Source organism: Anguilla anguilla, chromosome 4 (assembly GCF_013347855.1).
Source record: "Anguilla anguilla isolate fAngAng1 chromosome 4, fAngAng1.pri, whole genome shotgun sequence".
NCBI lineage: Eukaryota > Metazoa > Chordata > Actinopteri > Anguilliformes > Anguillidae > Anguilla > Anguilla anguilla.
This window is the reverse complement of record NC_049204.1, coordinates 26,730,489-26,752,398: the sequence shown is the minus strand read 5'-3', so window position 1 is coordinate 26,752,398 and position 21,910 is coordinate 26,730,489. Positions and strand designations below refer to the sequence as shown.

The following is a 21,910-nucleotide window of genomic DNA, read 5'->3' as shown; positions in this document are numbered from 1 at the left end:
TTTGATAATTATCAACCTTTGTTCACAGGGATTCCTTCAGTAGAATGAGTCTTCGCAAGTTGGATATTTGAAGATGAAGAAGAAACAACTTATGCTAATTTATTCATGTGTAAATATTGGTCTCTTCATAAGCCAGTGTTCCGTCAGTAAATGAAAAGCTAGTGTTAAAAGTTTGGTACGTCATTCCATTCTTATTCGTTTACAGACAAACTGTTACACAATCAGTCGATTATAAAGCGTGTCTTATTGCGATGTGTCAAATATGGGTTCGATTACTTGTGTGCACTTTTTTTTTTAAACTGTGTCCGAATGCATTTTACTAGACAAGGTACAACTTGAAAGTTTACTATTTAATCGATAAGAAAAACAAGCAAAAAATGTAACACTATTTATCATGTAATGGTTTATCATTTTTAGTTACTGATTTTGTTAAATTAGGAAAATGTTTTAAACATGTCCTCAAAAACAGTGTACGTAGTTTTTGTTTACTTTAAATATTTTACTAAATAAATATTTTATTGTCCGTATCAGTGCATTTTGATTGGAGGTCCCCAAATATTGCCTGTGTATGCTGGTGTTTAATGAGAGAAGAGAATCACCTACACAAGCAGGGCAGAGCTATATAAGACCAGACGTACAGTAGCCATTTTAATCACATCTGGAAGGCACATGTCCAGTCACCGTGTCCAGAATTCAGGGCTGGTCCAGCGAGTCTTCTGGACTACCCTCAACGGTTAAGTTGATTCTGTGTTATAAACAGTACCTCAGGAGGGATTATTTGTGTATGCTGCAGTTTAAACGACTTGCAGTGCATGGCACAGCAGTGACAGTCATATTTAGATGCAAGGGAAGCATATGCTGCAGCAGTAAGAACTAGCATACTGGAATTTAAAGAATTTAAAAAATGTAATACATTTCACACACTGTTGGATCACAAAATCGGGTAGGTTTTCATGACACCGCATCAAACCAGTAATGCCTCCAAATGAAATTAATTTATCCTTATCTGAAGCAGATGATTGTTCAAGCAGACAAAAATTGCGTTCACCTGAGCTAAGAGGATTAATGTAATCAAGCTTTCCCTGTGTAAAATGGCTACTCTTACTCAGATAATTAAAAGTACAAGTACACAAACTTGCTTCATTCCCCACATTACCTTCACTACACAACACCATCTACCATCTGTTCTGGTTCAGTTATCCCTATACTGAGTATTGAGCTGCACACACTGTAATTGCAGTTGAAAATGAGCAGTTAAAATCTAAAACAAATTTATTCACAGCAGTAGTTATTTATTGTGTCAATGTTGAAAATGCGATCCTGAAATAGTAACTAAAAGGAGCTTAAAATACCAGACTTACAAGAATATATTGCATTTGTAGAAATCTAAACGGGAAAAAGACACATGAGAAAATATATTCGATATAGAATTTCAAGTTCATTTGCCACCTTACAGTATCTTATAAACTGCAAGTGCCAAAGTGCTGTACAAACAAGGGCCCAAATAGATCATAAATGCAACACTACTCAAAATGTGCAAGTGGACAAATCTGCCAACAGGTTTTTCATGCGCTGCAGGGGCTATAAACATCACCATCTCTCACGCTAGAGAAGATCCAAAAGCACTGACAGAACGACGTGCTTTACTCCCGGCAGACCTTCTTGTAGAAGAGCAGGTAGGGGGTGGACGTTGTGCAAGTCTCTGGGGAGCAGGCGTTCAGAAAGTCCCTCTCGTGGAAGAGCCTGACTTCGGAGTCGTCGAAGAGCATCCACTTCCCCTCGTAGTCCAGCAGGCTGCCCGGAGCCAGGTTCGGGGCGGTCTCTCCAGACGCCGCGCGCCCCTCCTCGCCGGCGTCGCCGCCGGGGTTCCCGCTCTTTTGGGCCGCGCCCTGGTCTCCAGCGGCGCTGGCTGCCGGGCCGGCGGCCTTGTCCGGGTTGGCCTGCTTGCTGGTCCCCAGCTCGAAGCTGGAGGAGACGCTCCTCTGGCCTCCCAGCAGGCCCTTCTTGCTGCCCGCTTTGCCTCCGGTGGCGGCGGCTTGCGGTTTGGGGCCCAGGCTGAAGGAGACCTCTCCGTCGTCGTACTCCTGCTGCTGGGGGCCGTGGGGCCGCGCCTCCTCCTTGGCGTCCTCCCCCAGCGGCTGCGCCTCCTTCAGGTCCAGCATCTTGATGAAGGCGGTGTAGTGGCCGCTGCTGATGGTGACCCCGCTGTGCATGACCACGGCGAACAGCTCGTAGCGCTCCTTGGAGGGCCTGATGCCCCACTCCTCCAGGGACAGCGTGAGGGGGGTCTGCAGGGGGGTGTTCACCTTGGACAGGCCGGCGTATGGGTCGATCCTGCCCAGCACAAAAACCAAAGCCAGACGTTAGACTCTCACATACTGCACACTGAATTAGTTTTATTCGTGAGAAGCTTTAAATGTAGAGCTCACTTCACTCAAGCTAAGCACCGGAACACTTACTCTGAGCTGCTTGCTGCAAAGCACTTGAGATGAATGGTCACAACTTCAGGGGTTTTGTCGAACAAGAGGCTTCTCTCTGCCTCAGTGTAGTGGTGGCAGGTCTCACAGAAGTACTTGTCCTGCCCCACTATCCTCTCCACTGATGCAAACTGGGAAATGGCCCACTTCAGGGTCTTCGGCTCCAACTTGGGGTCTGGAGAAACTGAAAATGACGCGAGCAATGTTTGGTACCTGAGAACGCTCCGTTTTAGATCAGAAGTACCAAGTGTGTTTCATTAAAATGCAAGAGCACTGGTTCCTGGAGATCTACAGTCCTGTTGGTTCACCCCAACCATATCAAAGTAAACCTCACTCAACAGCTAGAGATCTTGAGCTGATAATTAGTAGAATCAGGTGTGCCAGATTGGGGTTGATTTATCCTACAGGACAGTAGATCTCCAGGAGCGGGGCTGGGCAGCCCAGGGCGCTCACCCTCGGAGCCGCAGTCGGGGGAGCGGGGCTCGTCCTCCTGCACGGGCACGCTGATGTTCTGGAAGTCCTCCCTCCGCTCGGTGTAGCGCTCGCACTCCAGGCAGCGCGTGCGCAGGACCAGCTGGCCCTGGAACATGCGCTCCATCAGGTCGAAGCCGGCCGCGTCTGCGGAGGAGAGGCGCGGTGATAGGCGGGGCACGCGAGGGGAAAAGGAAACCGAACCCGCAAACGAAGCGACACTCACCTTCCTCCTCGGCCTTTCCCTTCTCCTCCGTTGTGTTTTGGAGCGGCTGGGCCGCGGGCTCCTCGGCCTTGCAGGAGGGGGGCGCTCCGCTCTGGTCTTCGGGGCTGGCCCCGCCTCTGCCCCCCGCGTGGGCGCTGATGCGGCCCATGCTGCGGAACTTGGAGAAGATGCTGGGCTGCTTCCCGGAGGGCTTCAGCCAGCTCAGCCTGGAGCGCCTCTTCTTGTTGGGCCCTTCGGGGGCGCCGTCACCCTTGCCCTCCGGGTCGCCCTTCTCCTCTTCCTCCTGGGCGTCCTCTCCGGGGGGCTCTGCGCTGATGATGTCGCTGGAGGACTTGCGCTTGGACCGGGTTAAATATCCGCCGTCCCGTGCGCCTTTCTTGCTCTTGAGGGTTTTGGTCTTCTTTTTGGCGTTGCCTGCCTCCGTGTCGCTTTTCCTCTTCCCGTTCGCCGGCCCCTCCGGGTTCTCCTCTTGCTCTGGGTCTTTTGGCAGACTCTCCTCGGTGCCGCTGGTGGCCTCGGAAGCGGTCGTCTCTGGCCCCGCGGCTCCCTCTGGCTGATCCGCAGAAACCTGAGGCTGATCCTGAGGCTGCTCTGCAGAATCGGGACTCTTGTGCCCCTCTTTTATGGTCTCACAAGCTTCCTGAATGTATCCCAGAATGCACTGCAGCACCTCTTGGGCATCATGCTGTAAGTATCCCTCATACATGGGGTTCAGCTGCCTGCGTAACAACACAAATACCTTAATCAAACCAGGAAGCAATTCAGTTTCACAACGTGCAGCTGTTTGTAGGCTGTCCGAAGCATCCGCCCCAACCGCTGCTCAGTTCCCGTGTGCAGTCCATCAGCTGAACTACGCAGGGACTGCCGTGCAGCGAAACGGAAGCACCGTTGCCTGAGACGCAACCGCACCTCACCCCACCCACCCCCGGCTGCATCCTCATCAGGGGCGCGTCACATCCCCCAGAACGAGCGGTTATGGGTGCGCCACCCCACCGCGCTCGTAAGCGCTTGCCCGCGGTGCCAGATTAGGACATTACCGGAGTACGCTGAGCAGCCTGCGCGGTGCCAGATTAGGACATTACCGGAGTACGCTGAGCAGCCTGCGCGGTGCCAGATTAGGACATTACCGGAGTACGCTGAGCAGCCTGCGCGGTGCCAGATTAGGACATTACCGGAGTACGCTGAGCAGCCTGCGCGGTGCCAGATTAGGACATTACCGGAGTACGCTGAGCAGCCTGCGCGGTGCCAGATTAGGACATTACCGGAGTACGCTGAGCAGCCTGCGCGGTGCCAGATTAGGACATTACCGGAGTACGCTGAGCAGCCTGCGCGGTGCCAGATTAGGACATTACCGGAGTACGCTGAGCAGCCTGCGCGGTGCCAGATTAGGACATTACCGGAGTACGCTGAGCAGCCTGCGCGGTGCCAGATTAGGACATTACCGGAGTACGCTGAGCAGCCTGCGCGGTGGAGTGGCCAGCTCCCCGTCGTCGTGCTTCTCGGGACTGAGCAGGAAGCTGGACTGAAGCTGCTCCAGGGAAACCATCAGGCTGTGGAAACTCCCCAGCAGCTCCAGGTTCACTGGCAGGTCTGGCTCAGCACCCTCCTGCTGTTTCAACGGCAAACACATTCCATCAAAGTAAGAACTGCGAGAAGAGATAAACAAGATAAAACGAAATATTTTGGAGAAAAAAAACATATCAAACCTCTTCATTTTTTACAGCTTCGTTCTTCAGCTTCTCTTTCATTTTTGACAGCACATTGTACAACTTTTTAATGCCATCTTTGAACCCAGGGCAGTAGTACAGCACCTAATTGGACAGAATTTTTTCTTTTAAGTTAGCCTGACATGATAGCACATTGTTCAAGTCTGCAAGTGATAACATAATCTGAAACAATCCATTTCACAAAGAAACGCACTGCTTACTTACAGTGAAAGGACTGCAACAATCAAACTATACCTGCAGAATGCTGTTCAGATAGCAGGTGTTCCCTAAATTGTTCAACCCAACAAAAGGCACAAGGTTCTCTCTTCTCTCACAAGCAAGAGTGGAGGAGTGATGTGGGACTGGTACTACCTGGTCACAGCTAAAAGAAGAGAAAAACGTTCCACATTATTTGAATCAAACATGCAATTTTATCTGTGTGATTATGAAAATTACAAGATGATCAGGAGCATACTAACTCATTTTTCACAATTGCAGGTCCTTCGGGTTCTGCGACCTTCTCGTCTTCCTCTAGCGTATCAGAGAAATTCAAAGCGCGTTTCGTCTCTTTGTTCTGGAAGAACTTAAGAGACAGCCGGCTCTTCTTTACAGGGCTGACAGTAGCTGCCATGCTACAATCACTCTGGAGCCCAGGCATTTCAGTCAGCGGGTAAAGCGGTCAATTGCTCTCGGCCTTTTACTCAACCTACAAAACAAGCAAGCCCTACACACTTAATCGGCTATTAGAAAAACGATACATTCTGATTAGATCACTCATGACAAACAAGTTAAAATTAAATGAAAATGTGTAACTTTTTATATCTGATATAATAATAAGGTCCTGGACTTATATAAACGTAATGAGACCTGGAGGCCTGTGTTATTACATTAAAGCCAACAAATGGGGTGCAGCAATCATTGAAAGCATATGAATTCAGTACAATAAATATTTAGATAAAACTACAATTATTGCATGACGCTTAAAAATAAATTAAAAACTCAGCATAAAAAACAGATGCAATCGGTTAACTTGTACTGACTGGTTAACGTTCATCAATGCCTGCTCAATGCAATCATACAGCACGTAATTTAAACTTCTTTCCGAAGCGTGATTGAAGCTTGCGCATGCGCTGTATTCGCACTACGGCCGTCGCTTCGCAGCATTTTTTAAACATTATCTCTTGCTTGAGCCATTATCTCACACCAATTTCCTCGAAAAGAACAGACTTCAACTTGTTTAATCTAGGAATAAATATTCGCCTACCAAGTCACTATAGCTATAACTAACTAGCTAACGTTAGCAAATTGCTACCTAGCTAACGCTTGGACAGCAAGACCGAGTGTTATTACAGCTTGCAAAACATGTTGGGTAGCTAAAAGTACCTCACTTAGGCTACCCAAACTATCTTGTGACCTCGAACACGTTACCTATTAAAATGAAAGGTATTTTAATATGTATTATATATTACGATAGCTAATATTCGCTAGTTAGATTGAAATATACTGCCTATAAAACCAAATGAGAAATGCGACCACACCAACTTGCAGCCTAACTCATAACGTTACATATAACTCACTGACTGGATAACACCATAGTAAATAATGAGGGATGCACAAGAGAGAAATATACAATGACTCACCCACTCCAATGCATAGCACATTTTAAATTACATGTTGATGAGGCGTTTAATTCATTTGAAAACAATTTTACAACCCAGGATTCATATAACTTGGCGCTTTTTCTGACAGCAAGACCTCGCGCCCGCAGTCTCCTCCTGCGGTTGGCCATCGATTCTGCCTGCTGAATAAAAGTAAAGATACAAAACATCATTCATGGTGGATTAAATGTAAAAATAAATAAAAAAATATTATAAAATGTAAAAAAATTTAACAAAAGCTAAACTTAAAATCGGGCTACTGTTAGACGTACTTGAAACGCATTTGTGTCACGTGACTAATTGAGACGACTAGAGTCGCCATATTTGTAGTGGGTAATAAACAAAGTTGCCTTTACTAAGATACTCATTAAATACGTTGGAGAATGATGTTCATTATCTAACCACTTTCGTTATAACGTTGACAAACAGTACACGTTACCGGGAATCCCATATATACGCCAACCCCGTTATTTGCCCAATTAATTGACCAAAATACCTAAAAAATTGAACAAAAATTACGCGGACAAGATATAGGCTACAGTACCGATTAGACGGGGTTATTAATATATTTTCGGAATAATGTACTGGACAGTAATTGGAGAAAAATATAACGTTGTGTATTAATCATGATAATTGTAGGTATAGGTTATTCTAGTCCCATTTTTAGGTTACCCGTTTCGGTCATACCTTTCAAACAATGTACAAAAGCGGTACAAAATGCCCAACTCCAATGACATGATTTGGCCAGTAGATGGCAGCCTTGATAAAGGATCCCGCGAATTGACGGACGGACGCTTTGGTAAACTTCATTTTGAATTTAAATTACATTTTAAATTATATATGAGGTTTTCAACAGACGCTCATAATTTAATTGTGGTTAAGGTGTTTAAGTTTTTTTTTTAAATTGCAACTGGCATTCTTTGTTCTGATTTCTTTGTTGTGATTTAATATTCTTGATTGCATTCCATTGCTTGATACATTTTAGTTCCGCGTGAGTTTTAAGGACTTCAGTTACTGGTGGCTGAAAAGATGAATTTGGTGTCCTTGAAATAAAGAATGTGGATTTAGGCTATAGTTTATTAGATTTATCTGTTGGGCTTTGGCTCATGATGGTCAAGATTAATGATGCTGAAAGGGCAATATGACCTAATGACATTAGTGGAAGTACATGCTTCCTACCTCAGATTATTTACACACATAAATAAGCACGCAGACTTACACACACACACACACACACACACACACAACACACACAGGAGATGGAGTCCTGCTTTGCTCTGCTTCTGGAAATCCATTTTTGTGACTCAGTCCCAGATTTGCAGTATTTAAAAGGTAAATGACAATGCTTGCTGTTATATATTTATATATTTCACTGTGTGAAATGAGAGCTTCAGTGATTAGTTTTTTGTACGTGTGGTGCCAGATGCTGGGCCCTGTATACATACTGTAATGTGGCTGGCTTGCTTTCCAGCATGGGACTGCAAACGAGGGAGTTTGTGATGGTGGAACACATTTTTTAGCCCGGTACAGCAAACTTCTCCAAGTTGCTGCTTGGTCAGCAGTGCTGGGGTCTTGTAGGAGAAAGTCTATATTAGAAAAAAAAGAAAGAATGCTGTGCAAGCAAGATACAATTACAACTTGATTCCTCATTGGAGACACCAGTCAGTTAGGGTGTAATGTGAAACCAGATTGTATGAGTTTATATTAATTATCACTGTTTTTCTAGACACACACAGAAAATGTCAGTTTGCCCCAGTCATAGCTGTAGGTTTTATTTATCAATAAGATTCAGTTGGCCTGTATTGTTGCTTGAGGAATTCTCAGTGTGGCAGTGCCTTTTGTTTTAAGTGGTGTTCGTTTCATCTTTCGGTGTCTGAGATATCCCAATTCCCATTCTGTCCGCTCAGCTATGTGTGCATTTGACCTTGTGCGCAGGTATTTTCCCCCCTCCGCTGTGTTCATGAAAAGGGCCCTACACTTTGCTCCAGGCAGCAGTCCCAGGTTTGTCCTTTAAAATGAATAATTATGTGAGGGAGCACAACCCCTTCCCTCCCCCCCAATCCCACAGTTTAGGAGAGTCTGTTACCAGAGGGGGTTAAACATGCAGTGAGACTGTAAAATCCCTATGGAAAGGAACGTTTTGCAGAGGAAACGTGAAGAATGGCAACGGTGCACATCAAGAATGAGAGGCATGTCCTGAGTGAGACTTCTTTTCCTCCCAGCACCATTCTTCTCCTTGTGCTGGGCTGTGTGACTCTGCACAGTCTCTCCATTTACTGTGGATCTATAGCAAATCTCCTACACAAGCGCAAGGCAGTATACAGGACTCTGGGCTATTAAATCCCTCCTTTTGTTTTTCCCTTTAGTCAAATGGGTCTTATTTATGAGGATCTCCAAACAGCAGTACAGTATTACTGGTGAGCCGAGCTGCCTCCCGTGTGCGATCTGACCTCCAGGATCTCATTGGACGAGCGCTGAGGAAGGAGGCGTGTCCATCCCACTAGCGACACAACACTGCTTGTGTTTTAAAGTACTTTGCCATACCCTCCACATTTCTGAGAAACAACTGTATCTCACTTCCAGATGCCATCTCTGAGGGGGGGACGGGACGTGCGAGCGGAGAGGGCTGGGGGTGCCTGAAGGACTGCGCGGCGGACGGGGGGCACAGGAGACCGGGGGGTGTTAGAGGTGAGAGATGGGGCACGCAGGACCTCTCTTCGGTCCTGCTGGGGGGGATTTTGAGGTCCAGTGTGGGGATCACACATGCCCTGGTCCACCCTCACACGTGTTCCTGGGACTGAGCACGCTCTCTTCAGACACAGCCATCTTCTGCAGCCAGAAACTGCAGGTATTTAATCTCATCTGTGCATTTCGCTGTGGCAGGATCTGATTTACCTTCCCGTTCATTTAATGTCTACAACTAGGGCTTTACCGTGAGGTTAGTGAAGGAAGCAGTTATTTGCGGCATTATTGCCTATTACATTAGCCGAACATCTACAAAATGCATGGCTGTTCTTCACATGAGCATTTCTGTGGTCACAGTGCATGTTTTGTGCTTTACTTCAAAGCTACAGAGCGTAAGTGTGCTTTATCCCCTTACTGGTCGTGTACGCTGTCAGTGTTCAGCGGCTGGCATATTGATTGATCTCCAGGGCCTGTCATGCCGCTGTGCGCTGGGAGAGCTGTTACTGTCGAGCTCAGATAAGTCTGTCTGTGGGAGGGGCACGTGGAATTCATACACGCCCCCTGCACAAACAACATCAATTACACTGAATGGCAACAGAGCACGGTGTTTGAATGCGACTGATGTTTTTCATTCCATTGAACAATGTAAAATTGCGGTGGTCAGGGACTGTAATATGGAGCTGTAAAACCGTGGAGGCTATTTGCTGAAACTGTCTGGAAGATGTAACTATGAATAGCACGTAATGCTACTGTGGAGACTTGCCAGGTGTCCTCTCACTTTCAGTGTCAGCCTGTGTGTGTCGTCCGGTGATGTCATAAGTCATCCTCCCCGTGGAACATTTTGGGGGTGGGGGGGGGGCAGGACGGTTTGACTCCCGGCCCACCCAGAAGAACTAAACACTCCACTGAGCCTGATGGGTAATTTACAGCGCTGTTTCGCAAACACAGGGGTCTCTAACAGTTGCTTCAGCCCGGGCATCTGAACATACCAGGCATTTTTCCCTGAGTGAAACAATCCAAAACCCCGCTCCGCTGCACTTAGTGCCATGAGCAGCGCAAAGTAATAACTTATAAAAACAAGGAGTTGAGATATGGTGTGCCTCTGAGTGCCCTATCACAACTGGCGAGGTGCCTGAGTGAGCCAGATGGCTTGAGTTTCCAGGCCTTGGCTCTCGCTGCACACAGGGCTGTAGTAAACCTGACGCTGAGAGAGAGCCAAGAGCTCTTAGGCCGCTGGACTGAACTGGGATTTCTCGTTGTTTCATCTCCAGGGCATGGCATGAACTCATCTTCTCTCATTTCACTTAATAGGTGCAACGCGGATTTTCGGGTTTTTACCTGCTATTTTGGAGATGTGGAGCGATCAAACCCCCGAAACCCCAGGCGTCAGACTGCAGCTCTGGGAAAACAGAGCGGGAGCTCGGCTCTGTAGGAACCCCGTGGTAAAGATGAGAGTCATTCCTCCTCGGTCTCCCCGAGTCTGAGCAAACTCGGGGGATTGTTGATAATCTCATCCAGGCTTTTTTCTCCCTCTCGTGGCACTGTGGGTTGGCTTCTTAGCGTTTGAGGGTGACACATGTACGTGTGTGAACGGCACGCTTCCACCGCTCGCATGTTATCTCCATTCTCCGTCTGAATACCGTACAACGAAATAAAGCCACGGCAGATCTGCTGGAGGTGTATGTATTTGTGTGTGTGTGTGTGTGCGTGCGTGCGTGCGTGCGTGAGTGCGCGTGCGTGCATGCATGCGTGCATGTGTGTGTATATGTGTATGTGTATGTGTGTGTGTGTGTGTGTGTATGTATGTGTGTGTGTGTGTGTGTGCGTGTGAGAGTATGCGTGTGTGCATGCGTGCGTGTGTGCGTGTGGGCGTTTCTGGGCCAGCACGCCGCCCCCAGTGAGCTGCAGAGCCGAAGCAGCGCTAACAGCAGCAGCCGCAGTCTGTGCGGAGCTCTGAGCTCTGATGTGCCGGGGCAGGGAAGTCGTTACGCCAGGCGAGGGGGGACGTGGCGGGGGTGCCAGGGCCCGGAGGGGGCCCGGCGGAGTGTTCCCCTTCTCGGTTTCCTGCGGGAGGATGTTCTTCAAGGAGAGCGAAGCGGGAAACAATAGATGAGATCATCGGTGCGCTTCATAACGCCCTTTAATTAGCTCCTTGTATTAGCATGCAGGAAAAAACAAGGACGTCCATCTCACATACAGAGAGAGAAAGTGAGAGGGAGAGGGAGAGAACTTGGAGTTTCCTCAAAGAAAGATCCCCTGCTGCCCCTAACTGAGGAATACCATTGCTAATAGTTGCAAGGAATGGCTTCTTTCTCAAATCTCTTTAATGTGATTGGATCCACAGTTATACAGCCAGTAAGGGGGCTGTTGTGTTTTGGTAACGGAGCTCTCTGAGGGGGCCTCAGGGTGTGGACTTGTCCCCCTGGGTAGAGAATGCGAAGTGGAGCATGCATGTGTATTCCCTGGAAACCCCTGCTGCTAGTACATCTTGTACTAGTTTCCTACTCTAAAAGAACATCCCTGGTTGATTACTGTAAATGTATTAGACTAGTGTTGGTGTTAGGCAACTATTAGAATCTGTGTTATTCCACCATAAAAAAAAACACTTCTGGTCGCCTGTGTAAGACTGACTGGGAAGCACTGTTTAGCTGTTGGCGAATACAGACTGACAGACTGCTGGTGGAGACCCTGTTAAACTGACAGTTAGAAAAAGGCGGTTAGTCAGTGATTCTGACTAGAAATGATTGCGCCTGACTGATTGTTAACGGAGACTGTTATACTGCTGTTAGAGACTGTTAGACTGGCACAGACTGCTTGTGACTACTGTATGTTGCAGGCTGACAGAATCACATTGTAGGCGTGGCATTCCACTGTGCCTGTCCTCCAACCCTCCTCAGGTTTAGGGGTATGGCCATCTAAAATACCTATTCTCATAGTTACGCATCTAAGGGTGTTACACTGTGATCAGCTTCTATGCTCTTTAGCTACTGAATACATGCATTTTCAAAGCGGACGGTTTACTGTCTAATTAGCGCCCCCTGCATTGGCAAAGCCAGCCTTTTATTGTAGTTTTATTTTGCCTCCATGCTGGATAAAAGTGATGACTGGTTCCTCCTGGAGCCAAGCAGAATGTAGTTTGATGATAGATAGAGCAGAAAGTATGAGGAGCTGTGCTTAACTGTTTGGAGCCGTCCCCTTGTTCATGGTTCCACGTTGAAAATGGATCATATCGTACATAAGAATGCAGATAAGCTTTGCAGTATATCAGCAAGCCAGTACTTCAGTGTATCAGTATATCAGCCTTTCCCCATCTGAGTGTGTGCCAGACATGTTCACTGGAAACCAGCATAATCACAGGCAGAAGTCTGTCAATACGGAGTAGTCAAAGATGGAACAGATTGTCTAAATATTGGGTTGATCCAGAGCATTTTGTAGAGACGCATGTGTTTTATTGCTTAAGTGTAGCTTTTCTCTTCATATTCCAGAGAACACCAGCAGCTATACCAAGCCAGGTGCAGGGTAGAGGGGGGAAATGACAGGACCACTGTGTCTGTGCGGGTGTGTGCGTGTGCTTGCACGTGTGTGCGCACACGGGTGTGTGTGTGTGTTTGTGTGTGTGCATTTGCATGTGTGTGTGTGGTATATCTTTGTGTGAGTGTGTCAGTGTCTGTATGCATGCCTCAGATACTCGCCCATTACTCAAACATTCCAGGGGTCACTGGAGACGTACTGACAGGGGTTTTAATGAGCCCCAAATTCTGACTGAAGCTCACAGCTATGGGCCCTGGAACTGGTCAAAGGACCATGAATTAATATCGTCTATGAATTTACAGTTTTCATCTGTTTTCCACAATGGTTACGCAATGTTTTAGCGCAATATTGTGGCTTCATTCAGACGCCGCAGAAACACACGCGTGGTCTGTTGGTTCGAAGCAAACGTGCAAATGTCCAAGCCTATTGCTCATGAATGTTTTTGGGTCAGTTTGGTTGTTTCATCATTTGTAAACATGCAGGTAGATCCTACGTAAAAGTGAGAGCATTTTGATTGTGGTTTGGATTCAGTTGTGCTCGTCCTGCCTGAGCACCTGGGGAAAGACTCTGTTCTGTGAATGTGAAACAGTTAGGCCGTGTAGAACGCCGCGGAGAGAACAGCGCAGATTGTTTAAAAGAACTTGGGTTCATTCCAGGGCTGTTATCCTCTCCCAATCACGCATTTTCATCAGAAGTCAGTGGACTTGGGAGTGGGGGTGGGTGTAATGGCTGGGTTCCTTCACGCCCCTTTCCTTTGTGATGCAGAGAGAGACATTCCCACTCTCGCTGCGCTGACAGAGCGTATTATGCTGACCGTAGCCCTCTAACAGAAGCGTTTTCATACCGTAAGCGCAACCGAGCGACCCCACCAAAGCTTAGCCCCAAACTCATTACTGATTCCCATCATAATCTGCCCCTGATACGCTTGCTTATCCAAATTGTGGGCTAGGAATTTTTGGTCATCGCTTGTTACGTTCATCCCTGAATTCTGCACATTATATATCAGTGTTATCATAGTTATCATATAACTAGTTAGATACCTGTTGGAACAGTTGTAACTGTAACCCGTCTCCAAAGTGAAAAGCCTGGATAAATGTATAATTGGTGGTCAGACGCCTGCTTTGTGGAGCAATCGTTGCGTCTCCCTTAATCCTCCACCCGGAATCCTCTGCAATGTGTTTTTCCGTGACAGATGTGCTGGGTGTAGGCTGTGAAGCACAGTTTATTTTCAGTGTAGCAGTTTCCCTTTATCCCTCTTTATCAACAAGTTGAAATCCTTGATTAAGAAAGAGCGCTGCCTGCTCTCTCACACTATCCGGAAATGGCCTGTTCTTACTGAAATGCTCAAAGGCAGCACAGATGTAAGTGATCCAGAACAGGGTTGTTTTTCTGTTTAATTAAATAGACCATCCATGGATCCCAAAGCAACCTACAAGTGACCTGCAAGTAATGTAAATAGGAGGTCCGGTGAGATTTGGATGTGGAGGAATGTAGCTGGGGGAGATTGTGTTGCTTGACTTTTGGTCATAATGTGAGGGATGGTGCTGTGTGTTTTATTTGGCTCTGTGAACACATTGTACATGTCTGTGTTTCTGCATGCTGCCTGTACTTGTAATTCTGTGTGTGTGTGTGTGTGTGTGTGTGGGAGTACTTCTTATTGTATGTCGCTTTGGATAAAAGCGTCTGCCAAATAAATGTAATGTAATGTAAAATGTTATGTAATGTATTTCTATGTGTGCATGTAAGTGTGTGTGTATGTGCCTGTGTGTGTGTGTGTGTGTGTGTGTGTGTGTATGCATTTGTGGTGTGTATGGGAGTATTTCATTATGTGTATGTCATTGTTGGTGTGTGTGTATGCATTTGTGGTGTGTATGGGAGTATTTTGTTATGTGTATGTCATTGTTGGTGTGTGTGTGTCTGTGTGTGTGTGTGTGTGTGCATTTGTGGTGTGTGTGGGAGTATTTTGTATCGTATGTCCCTTTGGATAAAAGCGTCTGCCAAATAAATGTAATGTAATGTAAAATGTTATGTAATGTATTTCTATGTGTGCATGTAAGTGTGTGTGTATGTGCCTGTGTGTGTGTGTGTGTGTGTGTGTATGCATTTGTGGTGTGTATGGGAGTACTTCATTATGTGTATGTCATTGTTGGTGTGTGTGTGAGAGTGTGTGTGTGTCTGTGTGTATGTATGCATTTGTGGTGTGCATGGGAGTATTTCATTATGTGTATGTCATTGTTGGTGTGTGTGTGAGACTGTGTGTGTGTATGTGTGCATTTGTGGTGTGCATGGGAGTATTTCATTATGTGTATTTCATTGTTGGTGTGTGTGTGTGAATGTGTGTGTGCGGGAGTGAGTACAGACAAACGTGCTTCATTAATGCCACGAGTAGTCCATGAAAACTGGGTACAACTTATTGTTGTGTCCATTATTTTTCTGTACTGTTTTATGCTATTGAGATTCCACAAACTTAATGGATGATGGCAAATCATTTCATTTCTGAAGTATGTGATGAAATAGCCATGTATTTGGTGGTTTTATTGTTTGTGCTACACTGCTGGAATTGCTTGGAGACTAAGCCCACAGGCTTTAATCCGTATGATTAAATAAGTGTGGCTGTACCTCGTCTTTGACTGTTACTTCATCTCCCAGATGTCAAGATGTTCGCTGCCAGCACTGTCTGAGAGGAAGGCTCATTTTAGCCATTGCTGCTGTAATCATTGATAGCAAAGAGGCATGGGAATTTTGTCCATCCTTTCATCTGCAGGGCTTAAATCAGCCCATGTCCCATATGTCCTCTGCTAATAACCCTCTGATTGTCAGCCGGCAAGCTGAGCCCTTTGTGGTGACTGTGGGTTTGCCTTAAAGTCTGGGAACCGAGCGGAGGGAGAGATAGAGAGAGATGTTCTCAGAAAGGCCCAAAATTACACTGGTCAAACATAACAGTCCTGTGTGGGAAGAAAAGATAATGGTTTTTAAGATTCTGAGTTGTTTTAAAGAGCCCCAATAAGAATTATAATGTCAGTAAAATGTTTGTGTCCTACAGAGACATCACAAAATTCCAGTATTCCTGACGTTATATACCTTCTTAGTATATTGTAGTTTGTGGTTCAGTCTCATAGGCCAACTCAAGTATTCATGTGGGAACGGAAACTAGATCATTCCCCACAGAGTGCCTCGCCGTTGCTGTTTTACCAGCTACAATATAATTACCTTCAAGTATCCTACAAGTAGGAAACTTAAACCTGACATTTACCATTCTTTATCAGAGAATATGTTGGGTTTTTTTTCAGGCCAACTGTTTTTGAGAGGAAGTAACAGCTTGAAACTGTCTGGATGTGAAACTTAATTTGTGGTTCTAGAAAGAATGCAAGGAGAATGTGTTTTTAATAATGCCCACAGATACATGCTTGTTGACAGAGCCAAGTTTTTTTTTTTCCTCAGGGAAGCACTGTGATAAGAATGACATAGGAAATGGCCTTAATCTTATTATGTTAAAGAGAGAAAAGTGTGTTTTATAAAGCAGACACTCTTTTTCCAGGCCTTTGAAGAAGAGAGACCACAGCGGGATGAAAACTCCCAGACTCATCCATTTCCTTTTGGCTGACCTTCCACTGAACTGCTGACCACCAAAATACAGAGAACGCTTTAAGCCTGGACCCTCTAGGAACCCTGAATTTAAACCAGCGCACGCAACAGTCCATTTTAGGTACGCATCAAGGCTCCTAGAGAGATTCTGTTAAATAGATTAATATTTTCCCAAATGTTTTGTCCGCATTCACATATACCCTGATATTTACACATTAATGTAGTGTGCATTCACACATACCTTGATATTTACCCATTCATGTAGTGTGCATTCACAAATATCCTGATATTTACCCATTCATATAGTGTGCATTCACATATACCCTGATATTTACTCATTAATGTTGTGTGCATTCAGAGATACCCTGATATTTGCCCATTCATGTAGTGTGTTTTTACACATAGCCCTTACCTCCATTTGTGCTCAGAAGGAGGAGGAGGTCTACATTCTATGCAGACGATACACTGTAAAATGTTCAGTGCTCCATCAGCTCTTACCGAATACATATGGTCCCTATTGGATTCATACTGTATGTACTCTGTTCGAGTTTAATTAACACTGAAAATTTATTATGTTGCAATATCAAGATTCCTAGCCTCTGGTAAATATACCCAAGAAGATTTGTGATAGCAGCCTGACAAATTCGCCTGATTGAAGTGCATAATATCCCCAATATCACTGTGTCTAAGTTATGATTAAATAATATTCAGGAGAATAGGTAATGGCCAATACTTTTTTAATGCTTTGGATGTTTTACAGTATTTGGTTATTTTAAAAAAACATGGACAAGTTGTTTGTATAGATCATTACAGGTCACTACTTTTGGTGTTATCAGTGCTGCTGCAAGGTGCAATGTGCTTGCCAGGACACCTGAAGCACAGCATTTTTGGGTTTTGGCTTTCACAATTTTCAAGGAAATTTGCTTTCAGAGATTTGCTTACCTGTCAGAAATTAAATTTGTTGTGCTTCACATTGCAATTATATGATTCTGAATACTGTATTTCCTTGTTGTGAATGGTAGTTCAGTATGTCCATATCCCATATTTATATGGTTAGCAAACAGAGAACTTCTAACCACTGTGAAGCCAAACACACCCAGGTAATACATCAGAGAATGCCATAGGCAAGAAATTAAAATCCATCTGTTTAGGAGGTCTGGCCTGATTATCTGTGAACCTGTGCTTGTGTGCCAAAGATCACGTGATCAGAGACTTGTTAATTAGCATTTTGTTAAGACTTTGAAGAGGGCTGTGATGTACATAAAGCTCCCAATTAAGATCCGTGAGTGAAGCAAATGCCAGCCTTCATCAGGACACCCCTGGCATACATATCATGCATCTGTAGAGGCTTCTTGCAAATTAATTGGTTTGCTTGAAGGCATAAATAGCATGTTCCTCCCTGTAGTTCTTCAGCACTAAGTGTCTTGAATACACAAGATTTATTTCTTGTTAAAAGAAATTTGTTTTTATTCATTTTTACTGCCAGCACATTTTCCTGCTACATTGTACCGTAAATATGTTCAGATCTTCTCAAGACACATTTTTACAAATTCCCCCATTATAAAAATGTCGCAAAACATTATTTTGAGAGATGGAATCTTCGTTATGTGTGCAGATACAGGACTGTGACTTTAAATTATGTATTTTCTTGAGGATGTAGAAATGCTCCTATTTAAGGTACAACAAACATATTTTTCATAATTTTGTATGGACAGTTGAATGTCAAAATGTTACTGCCTCAATGAAAACCTTTTTAAAAAGTATAATTACAGATAGTAAGAAGGCCACAGTTTATGGCAAAAAAGTGAATCCCAGATCCTTCATGGACATGCAGAAGTTCACTCATTTGACCCTAAAAAGGGTAGCTAAATCCTTTAACTCCATAGAATTGTTATGACTGTTATGACTCTGTTTGTGTGTGTGTGTGTGTGTGTGTGTGTGTGTGTGTGTGTGTGTGTGTGCGTGCATGCATGTGTGTCTGTGTGTCTGTGTGTGTGTGTGTGCGTGCATGCATGCCCGTGTGTGTGTGTGTGTCTTTGTTTGGGTTGCTATGTGTGTTCACATGTGGTTTTGGAAATAAAAAGAAATGAATTGTGGATGGGAGTAGAGAGGAATGTCCTTCAGTGGATAATGAATAGATTTACCATCAGTGGAAATGGAACACGAGTTTACCCAGGATCCTCTGAGACTGAGAGTGTGTGACCTTGGCAACCCCTGGGCTCTGTGTTATTTCTCTTCAGGAAGGAGCCCGTGCGTGGGCTGATTTGATATCTATTTCCCAGTGCAGAGCATGCCCATTTCAATGCCTGTGTTTGTGTTTCATCCTGAGAATCAATATAAGCAAGGAGAGATTTCACCCAGAAATAAATGCATTTACATTGTGTTCTCCTGTTCCGTTTCCTGTGTGAGGCACGAGCCTCGGTTATTGAATGTGGATTTTAGACTGGATCAGGTGGTGAATGCTGCTCTCATCGCAGGTCCCATCATGCCCTTGTGAATTTCGGTGCACTGTTGCAGTGCAGGCATTGGCGCTGCAAACGGATTTGATATCTTTCTCATCAGAGAAAGTCACAGGTGGTGTTTTCAGTGTGTCTGGCCTCATACTGGAAACAGCCAAAATAAACAGTCTGGGAAAATACGCCTTCTGCAGCTGCAGTCTTGGTGGCTATAATTTTTTTTGGGAGATGTTGTCTTGAAATGTGTTCATGGCAGCTAATTTTAGAAGAAAAAAAAATCCATTATCTGTCAAATTCAAGATCTCACAAACTTGACGGTTTTGTGTCAAAAGTTTATTTGTCCTTGGGAAACTTCTGGATGTTCAAACAAGTGTGGCCACATAGTTTTAAAGTTGATTCCTGTTTAGGAATAACATTTTATGAGAATTACATAAGTAGGGACAGAATCTGCATTGTATCATGAGTCTGATGTATCAACTCTGCATAGAATTTCTGGTGATGTTGCCATGACTTTGAATTTGTGGGCATCTGTGAGAAGGCTGCTGTGTGTCTTCGAACATCCTCGGCTGTTGTGTTTGTTCACTTAATGCATAGCTGACATTGTTTGGGTCAGTGGCTGTTTCTGTGGTGATTCCTGTGGCTGGAACTTTGCTGCCATTCCTAGTGGTGACAAGAGAGTACAGAGAGTGAGCGTGGAAACAACAGGCGCATTTGTATCAGCTACACTTACCTGAGTGTGTATCAGGTCCTGGCCAAACACAGTGAGAGGCTAGGCAGTGCTACATTTATCAGAACTGCAAGGTTACGGCAGGCTTTTTATGGTACGAAAGTACAGAGGAATGCAGAGGTGTTTTCCTTTTATCTCTACTGCGGTACTTCTGGACTGCATTAATCTACAGTTCACATACACTCTACTGATGTTGTACTTACTGTCTGGTGGTCAGTGGTCAGAACACACTGCTTTTGAAACAGAAGAATAACAATGTAGGTAAGATAGGCCTACAGATCTAAAATGTTTTAGAGAGGTTGTTTGCCAAAAAAAAGAAAAAGATTGGATCAGAAGGCAGGACCCAAAATGTTTCCTCACAGTGTCAGAGTTTCTAAACAGGTAACATTTGCTTTAATAATGAGCATTGGATATTATGGCAAACAATGGATTCCACCCAAAAAAGTATGTGTTCAAATAGTAAATTACAACAATCTGTGGGTAATTAATAGGATTATGTTAACGGTTATGTATTTGTGATGTGATATAATATTATAGAGTGATTATTTGCAGATATGTTGATCATATACACATTACCCTAGTGCTATTCTACAGGTACATGAAACCTCCCTCAGTAAGCCCTCTTAGTACAAAAGGTACAGATGAGATGGTTTGCAGGTCAGATGAACTGAATGGTGAGAAGCATGGCTGATTAGATTGAAGGGCCAATTGAAGGGCCCCACTGCTGATGCATGCAAGGAATTCACAAGGGAGAATGTTGTCTTTCCCCACACAGAAAAGGGAGAAATGTGGGATTTCATAGGCGGTCTTCAGATAACATTACATACCAGGAACGGTTTTCTCAACATGGAGAGCATACAGGTGACATAAAAGTGACGTAATCACTTAAGTTATTAAAGTTATTGTTATTATGCATTCAATATGGTGTGATAATTCACATTGGCATTTTAAATCCAGTATACATACAAGAATGAGGCGAATTTGTAGCATTCACCGAATTGCTATTGTGACAGTATGAGCTGCACGATTGCATGACACCCCTGTATGTATTGAGACCAAGAGAATGTCCAATAGGTATGAGGAATGATGGATTGCTCACACTGCTGGGAAGAGGAAAAGTAATTTAGTGGAGGAAAGGGTTGTTTTATTTTTGATTTTTCACCTTACATGAACAGACTGTTATTTTGTGTGAGTGTTATTTTGGGATATTGTGTCAAATGTTTTTATAATATCTGATAAAGCTAATGGGAGACAAAAACAACCAAAGCTTTGACATGTCAGAGGTAGTGTGCACATACCACACACTAAGCTCGAGCAAGGGGGGGGGGGGGGGAGGGCACTTTACAAGTGACACAGTGCTGCCACCTGTTGGCAGTTCTGTTTCACTGAGAGCATTTACTTAATACAGGATCACACTTAAACCTATACCATGATATATGATATTGAATGAGATGCCTTTTGGTGCTGCTTGTTACTAATAGCATCATGGGTCACTCAGTAGATTTTAAGTCCATACTTAAAAGTTACGGGCCATTTTGTGCTTCAGTGAAGATCAAAGTGGCGTGGTTCGGTTGCTGCTCCTTGCAGCCGTTTCCAGCAGTTGCTCCAGGCTCCGCTTCTCTGTCCATGTATTCCCCTCCCAGCATTCTTTTTTGTTTTCAGCTGCTCAAGTGTGGTTTAAACATGACAAGAAGTCCACCGGGACATGTGCTGCGCTTGAACCCTGAATATTACATCAGACTGTACTTTGCTTCACAGCTCATGGCCTAGGGAGGGTTTTGTAATAAAGGTTGTGTGTGTGTTTGTTTAGAGAACGGGGCGGTGCTTAATTGCTGAAGGCCGCTGTTGCCGTATACCTGCAGCTGTATAACTGTCTCCATGAGCTGTCACAGGGTTTGCTGGGTAAGCTAGACTGAGAAAGGGACCATTGCTGAATTAATTACCTGCCACCGTCTCCTGGTTTATTTCAAGGTCACAGTGAAGTATCTACACTGGCATTTCCATTGAGTCACCTCTGTGATTCCAATACACATTGTGAAGAATATTCATTGAGATTAATTTGCTTTTATTTAAAATTTGAACTTTGAGTGTGGTGAGGAATTGTGCAATGTGGCAGGGGGTATTGTTTGATTATGGGAAGCTCCACAAGCAGTTTTGGAGTGACTGCTAAGCCTGCCTGCACAGGGAGGGGTGTGTGTGTGTGTGTGTGTGTGTGTGTGTGGGGGGGGGGGGGGGGGGGGGGGGGGGTCAGCAGATTCATTGGTTTGTTGAGACAGCAGTGCAATGAATCTTCCAAGTGACCATAGTTACTAGCTGAGGAAAGATACCAGACTGATTCTGGTAGATGTATTTTTTTTTGTGTAATTCAAGAACAGTTAGAAAAGACAC

The 21,910-nt window shown here is 44.8% G+C and overlaps 3 protein-coding genes across 34 annotated transcripts in view; 2 read left to right on the top strand and 1 right to left on the bottom strand.

Annotated features, from left to right (window-relative positions):
• dock7 (dedicator of cytokinesis 7) overlaps positions 1-527 on the top strand; it is a 52,082-nt gene extending 51,555 nt beyond the window's left edge. For all 29 annotated transcript variants that reach the window (XM_035414271.1, XM_035414270.1, XM_035414263.1 and 26 more), the window contains one exon: positions 29-527. In XM_035414271.1, coding sequence (XP_035270162.1) covers positions 29-71 — 43 coding nt within the window. In that variant the 3' untranslated portion in view covers positions 72-527. The remainder of the gene's footprint in view (positions 1-28) is intronic.
• usp1 (ubiquitin specific peptidase 1) lies at positions 297-6,672 on the bottom strand. 4 transcript variants are annotated; one of them, XM_035414280.1, is made up of 9 exons: positions 6,521-6,672; positions 5,360-5,586; positions 5,136-5,262; positions 4,881-4,985; positions 4,617-4,783; positions 3,175-3,893; positions 2,931-3,095; positions 2,460-2,661; positions 297-2,334 (listed from the first exon to the last, which is right to left on the bottom strand). In XM_035414280.1, the coding sequence occupies exons 2-9, from the start codon at positions 5,536-5,538 to the stop codon at positions 1,644-1,646; spliced, it is 2,355 nt and encodes a 784-aa protein (XP_035270171.1). In that variant the 5' UTR covers positions 5,539-5,586; positions 6,521-6,672; the 3' UTR covers positions 297-1,643. The 4 variants fall into 4 exon arrangements, with proteins under 4 accessions (XP_035270171.1, XP_035270174.1, XP_035270172.1 ...); XM_035414283.1 differs by having other exon boundaries at positions 4,617-4,780; XM_035414281.1 differs by lacking the exon at positions 6,521-6,672 and adding an exon at positions 5,921-6,042.
• A 2,404-nt stretch (positions 6,673-9,076) lies between these two features.
• Positions 9,077-21,910, top strand: part of kank4 (KN motif and ankyrin repeat domains 4) — a 40,389-nt gene continuing 27,555 nt past the window's right edge. The window contains exons 1-2 of the mRNA XM_035414273.1: positions 9,077-9,226; positions 16,293-16,460. The gene's annotated coding sequence lies outside the window, so the exon portion shown is untranslated. The remainder of the gene's footprint in view (positions 9,227-16,292; positions 16,461-21,910) is intronic.